This window comes from Haemaphysalis longicornis, unplaced genomic scaffold (assembly GCF_048455015.1).
Source record: "Haemaphysalis longicornis isolate Haplotype H1 unplaced genomic scaffold, Haemaphysalis longicornis Haplotype H1 scaffold_13, whole genome shotgun sequence".
Lineage (NCBI taxonomy): Eukaryota > Metazoa > Arthropoda > Arachnida > Ixodida > Ixodidae > Haemaphysalis > Haemaphysalis longicornis.
Genome location: NW_027526233.1, coordinates 41524476 through 41544225, shown reverse-complemented (window position 1 = coordinate 41544225; position 19750 = coordinate 41524476). Strand labels below are relative to the sequence as shown.

Here is a 19750-nt window from a genome sequence, read left to right as displayed (position 1 = left end):
CTCCGACCAGAAAGATACGAGCGTCAATGCGCGGTGTGTACAGTATTGTTTTTAAGCTCAGAGTGCTTTGACGGCGATTGGACGAAGTCGGCGACGACCGCCGGCATGTCCCAGGAGTGAGCTAACGTAAGGGTCCCTGCCGTAATCACTTCGTCGTAAATGAAGTGAGCTCATTCGTACTTCCTTTAGCTCCCTTTCTCCTCCGTTTGCAAAGTTCAGAAAACGTAGCCACTTGCTTCGCCGAGTTTCGTCGTAGGGCAGCGCATAAAAAGAGATCTCTTCGCTCGCGGGGATGTCGCACTCCCTCGACGATTTGCCGTACTACATGGGCATGTAAGGACGCAGCAACAAAACTTCATTGTAAAGCACTCGAACCAAAGACGTTTTCAGTGGTTGTAAACTGGAAACGACCTCCTAACGACAGCAGCAAGCCAAAACCATTCCGAAACTTCTGCGACGACTGGCACTATCTCGTCGCTGCTTGCTGTTCCTTACTCCCCTCGTTTTTATTTTTACCTTTGCTGGTTGGCGATATGACGGCCAACCTCCTGTCAAGGGACTAAAATACCAAGCACGGTTGCGGCTGTGCGTGCTGGAGCGGTTCGTCGGCCCCGAAGAGCCTCGAACCCGAAATTTCGTCTGCGCGATGGCGAGATGTCGAGCTCGGCCGGCGGTAGTTTCGTACACATTGGCGTAGACGTTTGCGTGTTTGTTCGGAACTTCAACCGTTTACTCCACCGTTCTTAGTGTCATAAAAGGAATGTGCAGTATGTTAACGAGCATATAGCTCACTATGCAAGCTTTTAACCCCTGCCTAACTTGCGTTTGCTTTTGCCGGCCTCCGCCAATCGCAGAACATTCCCGTGTGATCTCATAGGTTGAGTTGCGGGAATTGAGCTGGTGGGTCGCATGGTCATTCCCTTTTTTTCCTAATTATGTAGCTGATTTGAGCGAAGTTTGCGTTAAAAGTGGTGTCAGTATGGTTCTAAAGAGGCAATCTTTCAAAAGAACCCAACATGTGTTTTCTCTTCATGGCTCCTGTAAGGAATGTCTGCCTTCTCAGACCAAAGCCACGCGTAGCATGCTTTTTCCTGATCAGGGTAACACAGAACGTATCGGTGCCCGCCATGGTAGCTGAGTGTCTATGGCGTTGTGCGAGATCAATTCAATTCAATCCAATTCAATTCTTTATTTCCTTTGAGAGGAAGGGGCTGGAGCTGTAAGCTGTGAGTCCAGCTTGACAAAGGCTCCAGCCCCGTATACAATGGCATCAGTGTCGGCGGTGCGACACTCGGCATAGGTAAAGCATAATTTAAATAACCATTACACAACAAAAACACTCAACATAACAAAAAAATTCATTATACATATCTTAAGCAGAATTACCTAAGACTGTTTTTAGGATAATATGTAATGTTGCTTACAAAATTTGAAAGGCGTAATATAGGCATAATAAATACTCTTGCTGTTAACTAAAAGATCGGGGTCTTTTTATGCAAAAAAAGGTATTGAGAATTAAAATAAAAATGATTCTGGGAAATCCAAGGAACACACTGATGTCAATAAAGTAAGTGAGTTCAGACGGTGCTACACAATTCCTGGCAATGTAACCTAATATGCGAGTTGGGATGGCAATTTACGTCAAAATTTTCTGAGTGCAGCCTGTTAAGCAGGACCGGCAGAATGTAGGTTAGCGATTGTGTGTCATAAGTTGTTCGGGGAGTAGGTACAAACCATTTCTCTGCATGCCTTGTCGGAAGAGTTGAACTTTTTTCTGTCAATTTGGACAAACATCTAATGAAGTTATCATTTTTATTAGTGAACGATTTGTACCCTATTAGTAACTGGTAATTATATAATGGAAATACAGCAAGAATGTCACATTTCAAAAAAAGCTGGTTGGTCGACGAAAGAAAGGGTATATTTGAAATGCACCGAATAGCTCTGTTTTGAAGCAGGTGTAGTTTTTTAAGTTTGTGATTTCTGTCTTACCCCAAACTAAGCTGCAGTATTGCAGAATGGAGTATACCAGTGCATTGTAGAGCAGTAGTTTGATTTTCTCAGGAAGAATATGCCGCATTCTATTCATTACACCAACCGCTGAAGACATTTTAGATTGAATATAGTCGACATGGTCGTTCCAAGTTAGATTCGTAAAAAAAATAACGCCAATTATCTTTACGTTTTCCACAATTTCTATTATTTCGCTGCCTAAAAAAATGTTGATGTCGCTCAGTGCTTTCCCCCTGGGTAGGTATACCACCACTTTTGTTTTATTCCTATTTATTCTTAAGCCGTTTGCATCTGCGCAGTTCTTCAGTTCAACTAGTGCATCATTTACTTTTCCCTCTACCTCTGTCTCTGATACGCCAGTAACGAAAACAGTTGTGTCATCAGCATACGAAACCACTTCTGCGTTTTTAACACCTTGTACTATATCATTAATAAACATCACGAACAAAAGTGGTCCCAATATGCTGCCTTGTGGGACACCTGCACTAATCGGTTCAGGAGCTGACGTAGCGTTATCAACATTGACAAATTGCTTACTATGATGCAAGTACGATTGAAACAGAGCATGCGGGATTCCTCTGATTCCATAGTTGTACATTTTGAATAGTAGAATATTGTGATTAATAGGATCGAAAGCCTTAGAGAAATCAGCATAGATGCCTGCAATTATTGTTATTTTTTGAATGATTCGGTTATTATTTCTTTGTGTTGTAATAAAGCCGTCTCCGTTGATCGGTGTTTTCGAAAGCCGTGTTAGAAGTCGCTGGGTAAGTTATGCTTATTTAAGTACGATAACAGCCTAATATGATGTATTTTTTCAATTTCTTTCGAAAATATCTGTAATATGTAAATGGGCCTGTAATTTTTTAGAGTTTTTGTTTCCATGTTTGAAAATTGGCGTTACACGGCCAATTGGCATGTCTTTGGGGTCGCGGCGGCCGCTTTTCCGATGCAGGCGAGGAGCGAAAAATACCCGTGTTCGCGATTTCGGTGCACGTTAAAGAACACAGGTGGTCAAAATCAATCCGGAGGGATTGATTTTGAATGCACCGACGAATGCACCGACGATACGCAGGGATTGAGGCACGCCACGGCGTGCCTCAATCCCTGCGTATCGTCGGTGCATTAATCTGTACAATCAATCAATCAATCAATCAATCAATCAATCAATCAATCAATCAATCAATCAATCAATCAATCGAAAACGTATGGTTACTAAGCTCTGATACCGCCCGAGCGCTATAAAGGCATCATCATTAGTCAGTACGCAGTTTTCAATATTAACGACAGCAATACAAATGTGAGTCTTACCGCGGTTTACTTTGATAAATCTGGTTTACTTTTAACAACACAAGAACAGCAATGCAGGCATACAACCGCGGCAAACACTTATTTATTTATTGTATGCCTGTCTTATATATGGTGGCTCTCTTCAGAATAAACTTAATTGATAGCAACGCTTTTTCTTCCGTCACCGACGTCGTTTTCTATGCTCTAAGCCAGAATTCATTATAAACAAACTTGACCAAGAAATTACTTATATACGAACACAGTTACACCTCATTGCGCGAAGCTCTGGGCAGTCAAATGAGAGATTGTATACTCAAAGTTTTCCACGTGAGAAGGGCACTTAGATGCAACAATTGTGTTCTGAATTTACTACTGATGGTGGCAGAAAGACTAGTTTCTAGAATCACTCACCGTGGCGTAGTCCTTAGTGACGAAGCTATCCGCCATTGTCTGTTTGTCAGGGTATACCAGCCGTGCCCCATTCTGTACGTTCTAACTAACATTTCGAACTATAGCTTCACATACGTGTTTCGTTGTCCCCGACGACTTCAAGCCGTTTTTTGATACCAGGTTTAGTCGCAGCATGGAAAGAGGTTTCCGAAACAGGTGACCTGTTTATGCTGAGCGACATGATTCCATTGGGTGATATTGCCTCATATCAAACCGACAGAGCTAACAAATCTATCTCTTTTTATTTGTGTATAAGGTATACCTTGCTCTCTGTAATTCAACCGTAATTTTTTGAGCCGCGATCAACTTTATTAACAACAGGAATATTGTCCGGAGGCAGTGACTACCATGCTATTCAGTCTGCGCAGAAACACACACAAGGAGCTTCGAGGACCTAGTTGTTGTAACGCTGCCTGTTTTGTTTAGAAAAAGCTGCCTAGCCGTTCAGTAAAAGTGGTTCCAGAGGTCACGCGTAAGACGGCTGGTATAGCGGCCATATTTAAGTAACACGAATTTTGCGCAGACGACCATGCAAGCAATACACATCAAAGCTAATCATCGTGCTTTATCGGGGTTTTCAGAGCGTAAATGTCGGGCGTCTTTATGCCGTACATGGTAAATTACAGCGCCGATGACGAAAGAGGACGCAGATTATCCTTGTGCATGTTAGCGAATCGCCAACGTGTAGGTATAGAAATATACACACTAAATGTGCGTTTAAATAAATCAGAATGGGTGATCTTTGGTGTGTGTGGAGAACTTTCTCGGCCTGCAAAAAAAAAGACATGAACTTGACGTAAACGGGGCACAGCGCAAAATAACGGGCGTTCATTGTTCACCTTTATGTGTAAATGTCAATAAAGGTACTCCGAAAAATAAAGGAACTGCAGAATGGAGAACATTTCCATTTGTGTGCGGGCGATATCCGAACGTCCCGTATTCCGTGAATGGCCTTTAATTATTCGCAAGGAGTACACGCATTTTTTTGACAATCAACAAAGCGCATGTCAAATATGCCTTGTCTAAGTGTACGTTTCTGTTGAAAATTGCTCATGATATTTTGAATGGCCATATACTCTCTACTCACAGTTCCCCTAACACTACATTTTCAGGTGTACAAGCTCCGGAGACGGGAAATGAGGGTATTTAACGCAAAAAAAGATGAGAGTATTAAGGATTTAATTCTTACCATTTCGTAGAGTAGTCGTTGTATCGGGCAAGTTTTTTTGTGCCCACTCCCTGCATATATTCACTCAGAGCGCAGGATTGTGCTTTGATACATATGCTTGTGGTTGAGTTAAACATGTCGCAAATGCAAAAATGGTTAACACGATTTCATTGGAATCGCCTTAATTGTATTCCCACATGCCCATTCAAAACGGGGGTAATGTTTTTTTGACAAAGTCGATTAATAAAGATTTGAGTGTCAGTCGGAGTTGCCCAAACAAGTATTTCGTAAGAACAGAACCTTTTGAGATGTCTTACTGCAGATGATTTGCTCCTGCGTTTAGTGCGGCTGCAAATATTTTCATATGACGTACACCTGTTTCGAGTGCCCTTCATTGAGCCTAACTAACCAAGCATATATATATCGATGTCATTGGTGGAGAAAAATTGGTATTTGGCGGGAAATTTTTTAAATATTGACAACCCTTCTCTAGGAACGTTTTGTTAAAGGTTAAGCCGAAATATACGGTTTAAACAAGGCTAACAATATCACGTTTTCTTTTTTGAGAAAACTCGTTACAATATCGACCATTTCCGCGGTTTGTTGCTGTCGGTAATACAAGAATATTGCTGTGCGAGATTGTCTGGCACGTATTTTTGTGGCACATACATGATATGTAAAACGTCGCTGAGTTGTACTAAAAATATTTAAAGGAGTTTCTTTGAGGAGGCGTGAGATTTTCATATTCCCTGTTTCATCAACGTGCCGCTACAAAAACCCGAGAATCGCGCCGTCGTTCATAAGCCATACCATGCCCTCAGCTATAAGCCCCGCAATAAGACGCACCCACAAAAACGCCAATACACGCACATGCAAAAACGCACGCAAGGATACGCCCAAGCAAATGCATGAAAGCAAAGAAGAGCACAAGAATGCACGCACAAACAGCCTCGATGAGAAAAAAAAAACAACTCGCATACAAAGCACGAGTCAGCCTTAGTGTTAAGTACAAGGAAGAAGCTACACAGAGTCGCCGCAAGGAAAGAATGCCGAAACGGCAGAGAGTGAAACAAATACTGCCGCCATATCCAGATATTTATATTTGTGAAAAATGCGGCCCGGTTTGTTCGAAGGTTGCTGGATTGTTCGATAGAATATAGCATACCTGCCAGGTGAACATTAGTGGTTCATCCCACGATTCTCTGAGAGGCTTAGCCATGCAGATTACATGCAGTGTTCGGGAAAGTGCAATCCAACGATAAATATTTTCCGAAGTCTCCTAAGGTATATAGTTTGTACTGCTCACTGCCTTGTGATTTTAACGTGTGTTGCATCTATGACTTACAGAACCAGTTACGACGTACCTACGGCTGGGAAATAAACTCATCATCTTTAAAACATTTCATGGTCTTTTGCTCTGATGATGACACTCCGTGATTTTGTGAAGATAATCTTAACACTTTTTTGCGGGTAAATGCAGTAGAGTTGCCCCATATTCGGTGTCCAATAGGGAGGGCCCTTGGAACATTGCAGTAGTTTGTGTAGCGTGGCATCTTAGTTGACGTCGTTTCTTCCCGCCACATACATGTGTCTGAAAAGTCGGTAGAACACAGTCTAATAAATAAAAAAATGTCTTCTTCGGACAACCGCATGGCTTCATTTCTGTACGTTTAAAGAAGTGCTCCATAACAGAAAAAGCTTCCTGTACCCTGGTAATGGCTGGCATAAAGCCAGTAGGACGAACATGTTATTATTTTTCCGAAACGTTCTTCCAATTACTAATTACGCAGCTGTGTATCTCCAGGCTTTTATTCTGATGCATACGTCAAATAAAAAAAAACCTTTTTTGACTTCTAATGCCATACTACGCAACGAAACTACGGGTGGTAATAGGATTTTTCTCCTCTTAAGACGCGGAATCGTCTGAATACGGTTGCTCTTTAAAAGATCCATAATGTACCGCGTCACAGCGGTGTGTTAAAATGGTGAAGTTCGAATGCATTTCCGTTAATTAAATGTACTCCGCTGATGCGTTGCCTTTCGTGCATGCCGCACTTTACGAAAATGCATAAATTTTCTGATTCTTGGTTGCACGTTACCTTGGCCGTTACCTTGGTCAGGACAAGGTAACGGCCACTTGGCACGAAAAAGCTATAAAACGCGCCCATTCAGCTTGAAGATATACATGCGTTCGGGCTCATTATTTTCTTAACCAATTGATAATTCAGTTCATACGCTCTTGAGAAAGGACTCGAAATGAAAAGCAACTGTTTACCCGCTCTCATTCTGACATAGGATATTTTTGCCTTACCCTGTGTTCTTTTTTTTTTCTTTTTAGAAATAACAAGTCTCGGCTGCTTGATTGGTTTTGTATGATTACGCGGGGTGGGTACTTGGGGTATCACGACCGAAAACAGTTTCAGTGACGTATTTCCTTGTGCAGTGCGGCTACGTGAACAATGCAGACCTCACTTATCGGCGTGCCCTCCGATTCCATTCTCCGGAACACTCATAGGTTACAACTCTAGCTGTGAAATACAAGCTCTGGAAGTGTGTATGACATCTTTGCAATCTTATCGCCATGACCTTACGTCTGACTCATGTGTCCTTTGTATACTTCTATCGTTTTCTTTTTTTCTGAAGCGCATAGCAACAGGACCTTCGATTGTACTTCATCATTATCTTTTGACAACACATGACGCACGCTGGCGGTATAAAACGTCCACTTCTGTGTCAGCAGAGTACTGTATCTGGAAAGTAAGCTCCCCGCAGCGGTGGCTTTTCGCTTACTCCCCGTCGGTTCAGCAGAACGTGAGAACGCCTTCGGAAAACATCATGGCTGGCTGCGTGGCTCTTTCCGGCTCCGCTCTGGCGTGTTTGCTCGTCGTTTGCGCTTCGGTTGGAGGCTGGGGAGACCAGGATCCCCAGAGCAGCCCTATGTACAAGAGTCTTGCCCACTTCGCAGTGGCGCAGCGCGTCGAGGGGCTCGATAACTACGATACGGTGCTCGATCTGACTAGGGTGGAGACTCAGGTACGCAATACAATCATTCCTAGAAGTGAAGAAAGTATTTAAAAAGAAATATCTCTTAACGGCATCCAACAATGCCTTATGTCCACTAACCTATTCCTGTAGCGCCGCTGGCATTATCGTTGCTTGCCCGCCAAGGGCAGTGCCAGAAGTAGGCGAAAGACCACCAATTATGCAATTTTTCTAAAGGAGGTATATTGGGAACCAGACGTTTATTGTGAAACATTATCCAATTGTTAAGCGTAGCACAGTTTGTTTGCCAAGGTCGTCTATATTAGAACCAAAATGTTGCTCCACGCGCAAAGGGGAGGTTCTCTTGTTAACGAAATTCAATCGCTTAACTTTAGTTGCTTGGAAACTTTCTTGTTTCCTACAAACCTCGCTCTCAGTAGATCTTTCACAAAAGTATTCATTTTGAAGTCATTGTAGAAGCCTAAAAGCGGCGAAAGCCATTTATTTTATTTTTTATTCGAATGCAGCACGCAATGCTGAAATGGAGTTTCCTTTCTTGGAAATCTCTGGATCGCAAATAACTCCATGCCATGAAAATGTTTTGATCAAAAAGCAAGCTAGTATTGACTGTTGTGCGAAATCTGGTGTTTTGTGCCATTATCTGGTGTCATTGTTGGGCGAAATCTGGGGTCACCCCTTATTGAGTAAAAGGAAATCATGTGTCCTATTTCCTACATAAATGTAATTTGCAATGATATTTTATTTAAAAATGCATGGCTTCTTTATTTTTGCGACCGTGAAGAAAATATTCGCAAAACAAAACTCCCTCTAGAGTCTAATAGCAAGTGCATCTTTGAAAAAAAAATGGCCAAGTATCTGTTCCTTTCAATGGTCGACTGGCTCCCCTGCCAAGTCAACGCCCCCCTTCTCTGTCCAGCTCACCTCTCATTATGTTCCCTTCCCGTCTCATTCCTCCGAAGGTACCATGCTAGACGTCTGCAAAAGTATATTTAAATTTACCGCGTTCTACTGCGCTGGGCTGAGTGCCTCTATGCCAGAGCTGCCGTACGGCGGCGCCACACGTGAATGGAAGCTCCCTACTAAAAGGTTTATATAACCAAGTTTCTCTGGTTCAGAGGCATTCCAAAGGGAACGCGGAACCCATCTAGTGGGACCTTTTGTTACGGTTGCTGTTTGATTTCTTAAGATTTCTCCATGAGCTACAGTGGCGCGGGCAACAGCAGGCGACGATTTTCTGCAGTTGAGGTAGTATTTCATTTGATACCGCAATAACCAAGCATCAATGAAATTTTAATAAAGGAACACCACAAATATCACTTATGTATTGATATGCGGCCTCACGTTCGCGTAATGTTTAGTTCTTGTCCACCAGTTTTGACAAGTATGTAGATTGCCACGTCACTTATACATTAATATTTGGCTGTTGGTATATAAGACAACTGCGCAGAATTAGTTTTAGTTTGGCCTTATGGCTGAATCGAGTAACATCAAGACAGACAGACATACACACCGACCAAAATTTCGGTGTTTAAGTAGCCCAAGAAAGACTATCGTCTTTAAAATTTTCCAATCGATGCAAGGCAAAAGCTAATCGCGGCACAATTGATTGACTTGAGCAAATATTTATTGCGATTCATTGAAGGAGCTAGACGGAAGAGTGAGAGCGTGAATGGTGGGCGAAAAACAGAAGAAAGCCACATACGTAGCAGGGGTAGCAGGAGACCATTGTCTTTCGACAACACTTGCAGCAAATTCACTAGATACGCGGCCATTCTGTCGTGAAACCTTTGAATGCTCAATCATCGCCTTGCATAAAAACCTTCTTAAAAGCAGAATGTCATATATTTTTCACGTAATAGCATATGAAATGGACATTAGAGGGAATCTGCAACAAGCCGAAACTTTTTACTCAATAGTTTGACAGAACCATATTTCTGTTAATTGTCCACATGGAAGTTCCAACTTCAATTTAAAGCTGAACTTCATTTTCGACATCATTTTAAACATTATGTGTCGGTGCAGCATAAAATTGACAATACTAAGATGGATTTGTAGTTGTTATTGTTGGTTATAAAGTGTTAGGGCCTGTCAAAAGACGTTCTTCGTACAGGGACTCTTCAGGTGCACGGGAGGAGAGGGTACCAGGTGACTGAAGCCACCTCGCCTCACCCCGCCCCCATCGTCGTCCAACAATGGAAATCATCAGCATCTGCGGTTGGATATACCACACAACTCACAGCTCAAAAATATATCTAGGGGTTTGAAAGAACGACCCTAAATACAGCTGAGCTATTTTCGTACTACGCACGACCTGTCTGCCGTAGGATGTACAGTTACCAATTCGCATTTTAACTTTTTATCTTTCTATTTGCTGTTGACATATATCTTTGGAGTATTGGCTGTTCTGTATGAAGAAAAAAATGATTTGCCTCTCAAAATGTCACTTACGATGAATATTGCGTCACGAGTGAAAGTGCTCGAAGGTGCAATGGAAACGCTACGGAGGGTGTACGACGATCCCTGTGTACACAAATAGATATTAACCTTTATTATTACAATATGTAGTTTCGAACAGATTTAGGAAAAATCCCCAAGGCGTAGTAAGTTTCTGTGAAGTAAAGTTTGACACCCACCTGAATGCAGCCGTTCCGCTACAAAGAAAAACTGTACAGCTATCTCAAAAACCTCGCAGTTGAAGAGAAATTTGTCCTGGTCTAGGATTCGAACCCGGCACCACCACTAACTGGAGCAGTCGCTTCACCGACTGAACTAGCCAGGAGGCTAGCAGTTTGTAGCGCGAGAGCGAGTTTATCAGCAACTCGAAGTGAAGGACAGGTGTTAGTCGAACAGATTTTCGGAGAAATCTCCGTGGTGGAGTAAGTTTCTGTGATGGAAAGTTTGACATCCACCTCAATGCAGCCATACGGCTACAAATGAAAGCTGTACAGCTTTTTCAGAAACCTCGCAGTTGAAGGAAAATTCGTCCTAGTCCATGATAAGAATCCAATACCACCCGTGGTTCCCGGTTCGAATTCTAGACCGGGTCAAATCTTGGACTGTGAAGTTTCTGACAACGGTTTACAACTTTTCTTTCAAGACTTGCGGCTGTATTGAGGTTAATGTCAACATTTTTTTCGAATTATGTAGGGTATTTGAAGTGATTAAAAACACAACAGTTAAAACAAAGAATGCTTGATGGAAGCTTAAAGTAAAGAGCCATGGCTGACATCTGCTAAAGAAACAGCTCATGTTTCTAGAACCCCTATAATGTCATCCTCAAATCTACCACCACCATATTCTCCTTCATCGTGTCTCAAGCAAGATACTTAAAAGCATCTGTTTGTGTTGAAATAATAAAAAAGGTAACTGCTTGCAAGTATTTTAATGCTTGCAGAAGAACTTCGTTTTTATTAAACATTTGCTCTTCCCAGAGAGAGGGTGGCGAAGGTTTTGCTGCTCCTGTTATTTTATTAGTATTCATTTCGCTCAGAGCATTTTTCGTCCAGGAATACAGCCAAATTTTAAGTACAAAATGTTCATGGTAAGGACGTATGAAGAACAAAAACATGTGTCCTTACATTTAATGAGAAAAGACATATAAAAAACTGAAACCTTTCGAGGGGTATACTTTAAGTTTTGCCTTTCGCGCCCGACCTAGTGCGCAACCGGGAATAGAATGGGTGGGTATGTAAATGCCGATTTCAGCCGTAAATAGACGGCAAGGGCGTTTTATGTGTATTTCTCTGTCTGCAAGAAAAAACAGATGTATTTGAAATCAAGCTCTCTAGGTTGAGACGAAGTACGACTTGTTCTCGCTTAACCTAACCAAGTTGAAATACAAATCATAGAAAACATCCCAACCTGGAATAATATATTATTTATCGTTTTATGATTGCTTGGAAATTGTGCGAACTTTTCAGAAATATTTTTTTCAGAACACTTATTCTATGAGCCGCCGTGCGCTTACCTGGCGATGTTGCTGTTAGGCGGTTATAAGCGATGTCGATTTCAAATGATACACAAACGCATGCGACCCAGTGAACGAATCACGCTTAGATGTTCTTTGATGGTATTAAAAACACAGCAATTTTTTATGCAACCCAAGTCCTTTCGGGAGGGCATTTATAAATTTAATATTCCCACGGCATGCACCGAACATCCTATGGCAAAAGCGACGTTCACTCATGTCATAATACATTTGATTTCAATGCCGTAATAACAGCTTTCTGCGTATTTTTTCCGCTCGAAAGCAAATAAAATGTTTCGTTCTGAATGTCAAGCTTATTGCTAGAAGTATTTTGTGTGTTTATTTGTTAGAGCAGGCCTTTACACTATATTTCAACTGCGCGCGAATACTTGAACACAGCACACCATAGGTTGATAAAATACACTAAGAAAAGAGTAAATAACCTATTAGAGTATTGTGATAGTTCGATTGAAACCATAAAATTTGCATGAGGAATGCGCACAGTGTTCGCGTGTATACAAGTGTTAGCCCGCATAAGACTCTCCGGCAACGATGAGGTTGCTTAAGTACACAACCAATATAATTCAGATTTCTCTGTCGACGGTAGGAAGAGGGGGGGGGACGCCTACTACAGATTCAAACCTACAATAGATCGCAATTAGTCGTAAACAGTTTTCGTTTTTCCCGTCCTTGTCTGAGAAAATGGTTTTCTTTCCGTATTTTGCAAACCTACGCAGAAAGTTTCTGCTAAGAGAGGTTCAACAACAGGGCATCTTGTTTCGCTAGAAACTTATTGAGCAGGTTAAGCAATTGTTACCGAGATTGAAAGTGCAGCCATATAACCTCTTACGAAATAAATTTTTATTTCGTATTTATTTTTTAACGTCTTAGTAGTGATCGTAATACAACACCAAATATGACTGACGGGGAACAAATAAATACGAAATGACATAAATACTGACGATTCTGCGTAAGATATGGACAATTTTTTAAATTTTTTACTCTGTGTTACTTCTCTAGTTTATCCTTATACATAATGAAACCGAATTGGAATCCCGCAGTGTGCTTGTTGTGCTGGTTTCATAAGTACGGAAGTGAAGGTATTGTTACGGCCAAATCAATTGCCATTGTCCACAACACACCTACGACAAGAGGATGTCTAACAGGGTTGTACAATTCCGAAGTTGTGACTTATTAGTTGTACTTTATTACTCAGTTGCTACTGCTTCATTACTAAACAAATTATTGGGGTAACTTCACATTTGTGGCGCGAAGACTGTGCAAACAGCGCGCCCAAAGCTCTACCAGTCTTAATCTTGGTTAGGGTAAGTGTATGCGTGCTTATGCTTGGAGACTCGGTCAAGGTTTCTGCGTGGTTAATCTTCCTGACACGGAGAAGTTTTGGCGTCCTGTCGTCCCCCCCTCCTCCCCGGAAAATCCCCATCCACTTCCCCGGGCCCCCACCAAAACAAGAGCATAAAGACTCGGTCATTAAAGTTACACAATGTACGTGAACTCGCAACTCCGGATCTAATACAACTCGATGACTGTTCGTCGCCGCTTCGCCAGCGGAATATTAAACTTTTGAACGAAGTCGTAGTATATTTTGCGAATGGCGGGGCAACAGCTTTAGAGCTGCGCATCCTCTACTACAAGAGCACTCTCAAGCAGAACGCTAGTAGAAAAGTATTAATGCGATGTATTTACTAACTGCTTACAAACATTACTACAGCTATGATAGTTGCGTAGGTCGTACACAAAGCATGGACCCTAAATGCTTTTATTACTAGGCTCGACCGGGCACTTAGTAACTGCTGCTCGTTTAAGAATGTCATTCACTGATAGTAACAAAAGTTTATGGGTTATTGCACATATTATCAAACGCGCTTTTTCCACTCCAGTTGCGTCTCAAAAGTATTTTACAAATCCACATGCTCACTTTAAATGCTGACATTAAACTACCTAATTCTGAAAATTCTGCCAAACTATTTGATTTTTGCGAAAGGCCCACCGATTCTATCAGATGACTTTCGGATGCTGTGTATAAAAGCAAGAAGAGCAGATGTATTCATAAGGTGAGGAAGTTGAACTCGCTCTCTCCCTGCATCTCGTTGGTTTTCTCGCCCAATTTATTCGTTGTTAAAATGTGATACGTACCTGTTGAATTTCGGGCTTTGCAAGCACCAGATCCACATTGTCACGCGTATGTTTTTACTTGGTTTGGCATAGCCAGGTAATGAAATGATAAGGTACCTAGTTTATGCTCTGACATGTAACTGGTTAGTGCTCTGTTAGCAGATTCACCATCTTTTAAGGACGAAGCATGTTTGGAGGGCTTGGACTGTCAGCGTTTCTAGTCATCGTCTCATGTGGTCACAGTACTAAAAACACCGGGACACTTGTTTCCCAACGCCTTGCACAAGACCGTAACACGTTTTACAAGAACACACGTGGACAAGCGCATTAAAATGCCTCACGCTAGAATATTTTATCTCCCTGGGCAAAGACGCGTTCTAAAAGAACACACCGAGATCCTCGTTTTCAAGCGCCCCATGTTCCAACGCTTCGTGCTTCAAAGTCACGTGACTTCTACAGCCGAGCTGTACACCTCTACCCCCAAAGTTTTCATATCAAGGGGCAACAACAAGGCACCAAGGCCTAAGAGGTCGAGCGCTTAGCATTGGAACCTAGTTATGGGTAATAAGGTGCCAGGGAAGAATAGGACCTCCCTCCCACCCACTAAGTGTTCCTTGCAAAGATGATGTTTTTAGATTATCTTTGAAGGCTAGGCAGGACCTAGTGACACTCGACTAGCGGAAGCGACAAGCCCGCCGAGACGACGAAGATATTTCCTGCCCTTTGTCTTGAATTTCCATCTCGACATTGCTATCAAACGCGAGGTTTTCTCATGTAAAGTTTACTTGTTAGAGTGGTGGGGCGTGTTACACAAACACAACTTATGATCAGTCTGTCTCTTATTTAATTCCCTAAATACGGTTCAACTATGCTTCCTACCATAGTTCAATGTAAGGGTGGGCGCGACCGCCTCAGCAAGCATGCGGTAGATTCCCCCACCTGCGCTTCTCCGGTGCGCCATGACCGCGCGCCGCGTTGCAAGCGAGACACGTACAATCTTTGAACACACTTACGCACTGCGTGCTACGCCCCCTCCCCACCCCGTTTCTGCTTAGGAAATATGGCTCGGTATTTTTTAGAATGGCTCGACACCCTTCTTCTTTCGCCCCTTCTCTTCCTTCGCAGGACACCCGGCTTTTTGCACCACAAATTATTTTCCAAACTTCGGCTGAAAGGTCTCCTTGACTGGCAGTCCCGGAATATTTTTTCCCCGTGGCTTTCCGACATCTCCCCAGTGGACCGTGTTAGGAAGCGCTAGAACCGGCGCAAATGAAATTTGCAAACTCGGCATCGGTAGCGCTACATTTTCCGGACTTTCCACTTGATGTGCGAACGCACGGTAACTGGCAAGGAGAACACGGAAGAGATGACGCCACGAACGGTGGGCAGAGTACTTCAGAAGTTAGCAGCTGCCGGCGCGCACAATGACTTTATCACCTGCGAGTTTTTTCGCGCAGGTTCTCGAACCCAGGAGTCGATTTAACTGCGTCGCTGTTGGTGGTGTGAACGACTATCTTTCGTAGCCACGACTTATCACCCTTCCAAACATTACTCCTGTACACAGATCACAAGGCTTGCTTTGATGGAGAAAGCCCACTCATAACATTTACTATGTGTTTTTTACGGGTACACCATATTAGCGTCTCTTTCGCTGGTATCGTTTATGCTGTTGGCAGGAATCTCTGCTATGAGAGTGTGTCCAGAAGAAAGGAAGAACAACAGCAACAACAATGAATATTGTTCATTGTCTGCTACTGTGGGGGAAACGGGCAAAGTCCAATCTGATTATACGTATATTGTTTTACAAATTGTTTACAACAGCGGCCATTTTATGAACGGATAAGAACTACGGGAATTCACGCAATGGCGCACATAGGGCTTCCACCCAAAGGTTTGGATGTTTCCATCTTGAAAACCCTGAAAGATGAGCAATTATATTGAAGCTTGTATGATAGCTCAAATCCAAATTGCCTATTTGTAACTGCGTGGGGAATCCGTTTTATGTTTGGTAAATAATCTCTAGAGGTTGGATTCTTTTCGCATAAAAGGATCTTTACCCGTGTTACCTAGCTGACAAACGTCTTTTAGCGCCTTACGAGGTGTTTGGGCAACACCGCTTTGTCAACCTTATACTTATAACAATGTTGTTTTATCATCCGCTGGTTTAATGTCTCAAACTTCGATCAGGAACTCCTTCTCCATTGAGACGATGTTATAATGAGAAAATGTGTAAGGGTTAGATGTAATTTCCCTAAGTGGTATTACTATCTTTCAGGACTACTCCGAAACGTCAGAAATTATTCTTCATATTTCCGACACTGCAGATTCCGTGCTGTAAAAGCACGTTTTCTCTTACGGAGAAAAAAAAACTACAGAAACTACATATTACAAGGTTCAGTCGTTACAAATGTCGGTGATATTCCAAAGAATAAGATGTGCAAGCCTAACTCCAAAGTTTACTTTTAGTAAGCAGTTCTCCTGCTGACCCCTCAATGTTTCAGTGTCCATCGTGTCCTCCGACGTTCGTACGTCTGAAGGAGGCGATGAACTAAATTGCGTATTTGTCTCAATCACGCCGCAAGATAGGATCCCAATGTGATGAAAACTATCCTAGAACCAGGTGTAGCCTGAACAAGCAAAGCCTACCCAATATAAAAATGTTTTCCTACCAGTGGTTGTTTTGCTATAAATGTGCGCATTTAACTATTCCCCAGGGAGACGAAGGGAAGTAACGTCAAATCCAGCTGCTCGAGTGTGCATTATATAACTATTCGTAACTTGATTGCCGCGTATCGGAAAGCTATCTCAAGGAGCACCCAGCGCCAATTATCGGTGTTTTGCGTAAAGTTTCAACTTCTGTCGATAGTTTGGAGTGTAATGATAGAAATATTTCTACATCCAGTTTTATGCGACTTCGGGAGTGTACGTTTGAAGAGATTTGTTTTAGATGCTACATTTAAAAAGAAAGTTTGCATGTTTATATGGTTATATTTGCATCCAAATACAGCTTGTCGCTGGCTGGAACTACCGACTCACCTTCACCATCGCTGGCTCGTCGTGCAAGATCGGAGAGGTCGAATATACTGAAGAAAGATGTCCTCCAACTACCACAGAAGTGAGTGTCTGCTAAATACGACAGTTAATGCAACTAAAGATAAGGTATAGATTCGTCACCCCGAAATTGCACATACCTTTTTCTACTTCGTACGGGCCTTACCGCAGCGGAGGGTTCACGCATGTTTTCCACAATGCTCACAGAAAAAAGAGGGCAATCTCCACGCTAACACTATTTGTTCTGGTATTGTAAAGCTACAAGGACAAGGATAAATGTTTTTGTACTTCAATTCATACGTCACCTTCTGATCACATCACTCCGCTCAAGAATCCTTCCGGCTAGAACACTGCTCTTTGGGAACAGGAAGATTTTTATTCCCAACTTATTTATTGCATTGGGTTAGAAAGGTTCCTATATCGCAGTAATACCCAGGACGAACCCGAAAGGCATCTTTACGCGCCCCTTTTGCCCAGGAAGTCCGGATTCATAAAACCTACATTGCTGTCGTGAAGTCACATTGACGTGCCGCTGATAGAGATAGGTCGGGTTTTCTTTCGGAGACCTTCGTGTTACAACGATAGAGAGTTCGATGCATCTATCTCTAAATATTGGCAGCGGAAATTACCAATCGTGAATTGAATAACTACCTCTCCTTTAATGGTAAACTTCTGCCTCTGAAATAATCGGCCGCTATTACCCATTACACTGGCACTCAAAAACTTATAAAAATTGTCCATTGCTCGTTTCTCCACGCGTGTTCCCACCTTATAGTTTCTAATATCATGCAGATGCAAGCGGTACCATCGTCTTCTTTACTCTTACCTTCAAACTGACGTGGCAACCGGTCACCACTGAAAATTCTAAACGCTTGTTCTTTCCTGACTTTAGCGTGGACCTGCCTTGTTCGTAGTCCGTAATGACGTACGAAGAAAAAAATATTAAACGTGTGGACTGGAAAGACGCGAAGTCAGAAGCATCCTAATAACCTTTGCGTGCATGGCGAACATCTTTCCACGCTTACCGTTTTCGTTTCTATCAAGCATGGACGTATAAAATATTCTGCAAACACGTTAAGCATTAAGGTCAAGGCAAACGTGACCACCATCATTACGTAACATCAAACTACCACCAACTTTTCATGTACTCTATCAATATAAACATTTACCGATCCCGGTTACTTTATTACACAGAAAACTTTTGCTATGTTTAGAGCAGGGAACGCAAAACCGAAACAAGGTTCAATAAGGACATACCCCGAAGCGTTTGCGTGCTCCTAAGCGCTACCCGAATTTTATGTCTATATATATGGATATCAGCTCGGTTTAGGGTATGATTTCTAGCTCAGCTCCGGTTTAATCCCACCCCATGGTGAGCTGTCCACAAACGTTCAAGCTAGAATCATTAGAAAGAAGTCGGGGCACTTAACCGCCTTCATAAAATCAGCCTATGGCCCAATAAATACCTCAACTGTTTTTGTAAAACAGTGTAGGCCATAGGTTTCCCGCAATTTTTTTCATCAGCTGTGCAAATTTATTTTAAACTGATATCTAGAAAAGCCCGAGTAAGACAATCGTTAAGATTGGTTCAAAGTTCTTCATTCAGCTAGCTGAAAATCGTTGTTTTCCCCAGGGGTGCATAACGGAGGCATCTCCTCTTCAAAGTAGACCTCAGTCTACTTGTTTGCAGATTCTAGATTGTTTTTATGGCGCGTCCAAACGGAACTACCTAAATATCCTTAACAGATTTAAGGAAGTTGAAGCACTAGGAGTACGAAAGCTAATCAGTGTCGTTTTTCTGTTTCAGGCAAAGGCGACGTGCACAGCTGTGGTTTACGAGAGGCCATGGGAAAACATCCTAAGGCTGACTTCATTGGACTGCGTGTAATAGATTTCCACCTATTTCGGCCAAATACAGTCCGGCATATCACGGAACGTGTCGCCAGCGCCAAATCAGCAGTCACGCTTAGGTCAAATTAGGTCTTCAAAAATATAATAAGCAGATAGTTTAAAATTATATGCGCAATAAATCGCTAATACAGAAAGCAAACATTTGTTGTTTTACGTGTTATTGAAAATAAGAGCGTACATTATGATGACAGAGCTATGGTGCTTTGCCCCTGTGCCGATTTACCTGAGTTTACAATGGTGTGGAGTCAGCAGCGGCACTCCGGCGCAAAACTCAGACAATAAAAGAAGTGTCGGCCGACATATTTGTTTGTGTGGAAGCGAATGTCTTCGGCGTCAAAGAATTATGCAAGAACTGTGTAAATATTTCGAAAGCAAACCGAATTTAATTATATACTAGCAGAAAGTTATTTTTGAAAGCGCCAATGGCTAGTCGTTTTGGAGAACTTTGGGTCGTCATTATAGCATATTGGAAGCCTGAATAGTTACTACCTTAAGCGAGACACCTAGCCTACAATACGTCGCACAAAGCGAGGAAAAGTGTTGTTGAGAAGGCTTCAGTGATCATTGCGCACCCGTGCAAGCATCGCAGTGCGAAAACGTTGGATTACGATGACGCACGGGTGATTTATCTGCGTCTGCGGACGCACCCGTAACCTGTACACTTAAGTTAAAAGTTAGTTTGGTACCAAAATTTTCCTTTCGTTCAAAGCTGAAGTTGTAAAGTTTCTTGGCAGGGAGGTTAAATAAATGAAGGGCAGCGC

The 19750-nt window shown here is 42.3% G+C and overlaps 1 protein-coding gene across 1 annotated transcript; it reads left to right on the top strand.

The window, feature by feature from the left end:
• The first annotated feature begins 7654 nt into the window (after positions 1-7654).
• LOC144164280 (mialostatin-like) lies at positions 7655-19132 on the top strand. Its single transcript, XM_077694791.1, has 3 exons — positions 7655-7954; positions 17035-17142; positions 18886-19132. The coding sequence occupies exons 1-3, from the start codon at positions 7757-7759 to the stop codon at positions 18964-18966; spliced, it is 387 nt and encodes a 128-aa protein (XP_077550917.1). The 5' UTR covers positions 7655-7756; the 3' UTR covers positions 18967-19132.
• The last annotated feature ends 618 nt before the right edge of the window (positions 19133-19750 follow it).

Excerpts from the sequence above, each read along its gene's own strand:
- LOC144164280 (XM_077694791.1), top strand. The coding sequence starts at position 7,757 with ATGGCTGGCTGCGTGGCTCTTTCCGGCTCCGCTCTGGCGTGTTTGCTC. Across the intron at positions 7,955-17,034 it reads TGACTAGGGTGGAGACTCAG|CTTGTCGCTGGCTGGAACTA; the intron begins GTACGCAATACA and ends ATCCAAATACAG. Across the intron at positions 17,143-18,885 it reads GTCCTCCAACTACCACAGAA|GCAAAGGCGACGTGCACAGC; the intron begins GTGAGTGTCTGC and ends TTTCTGTTTCAG.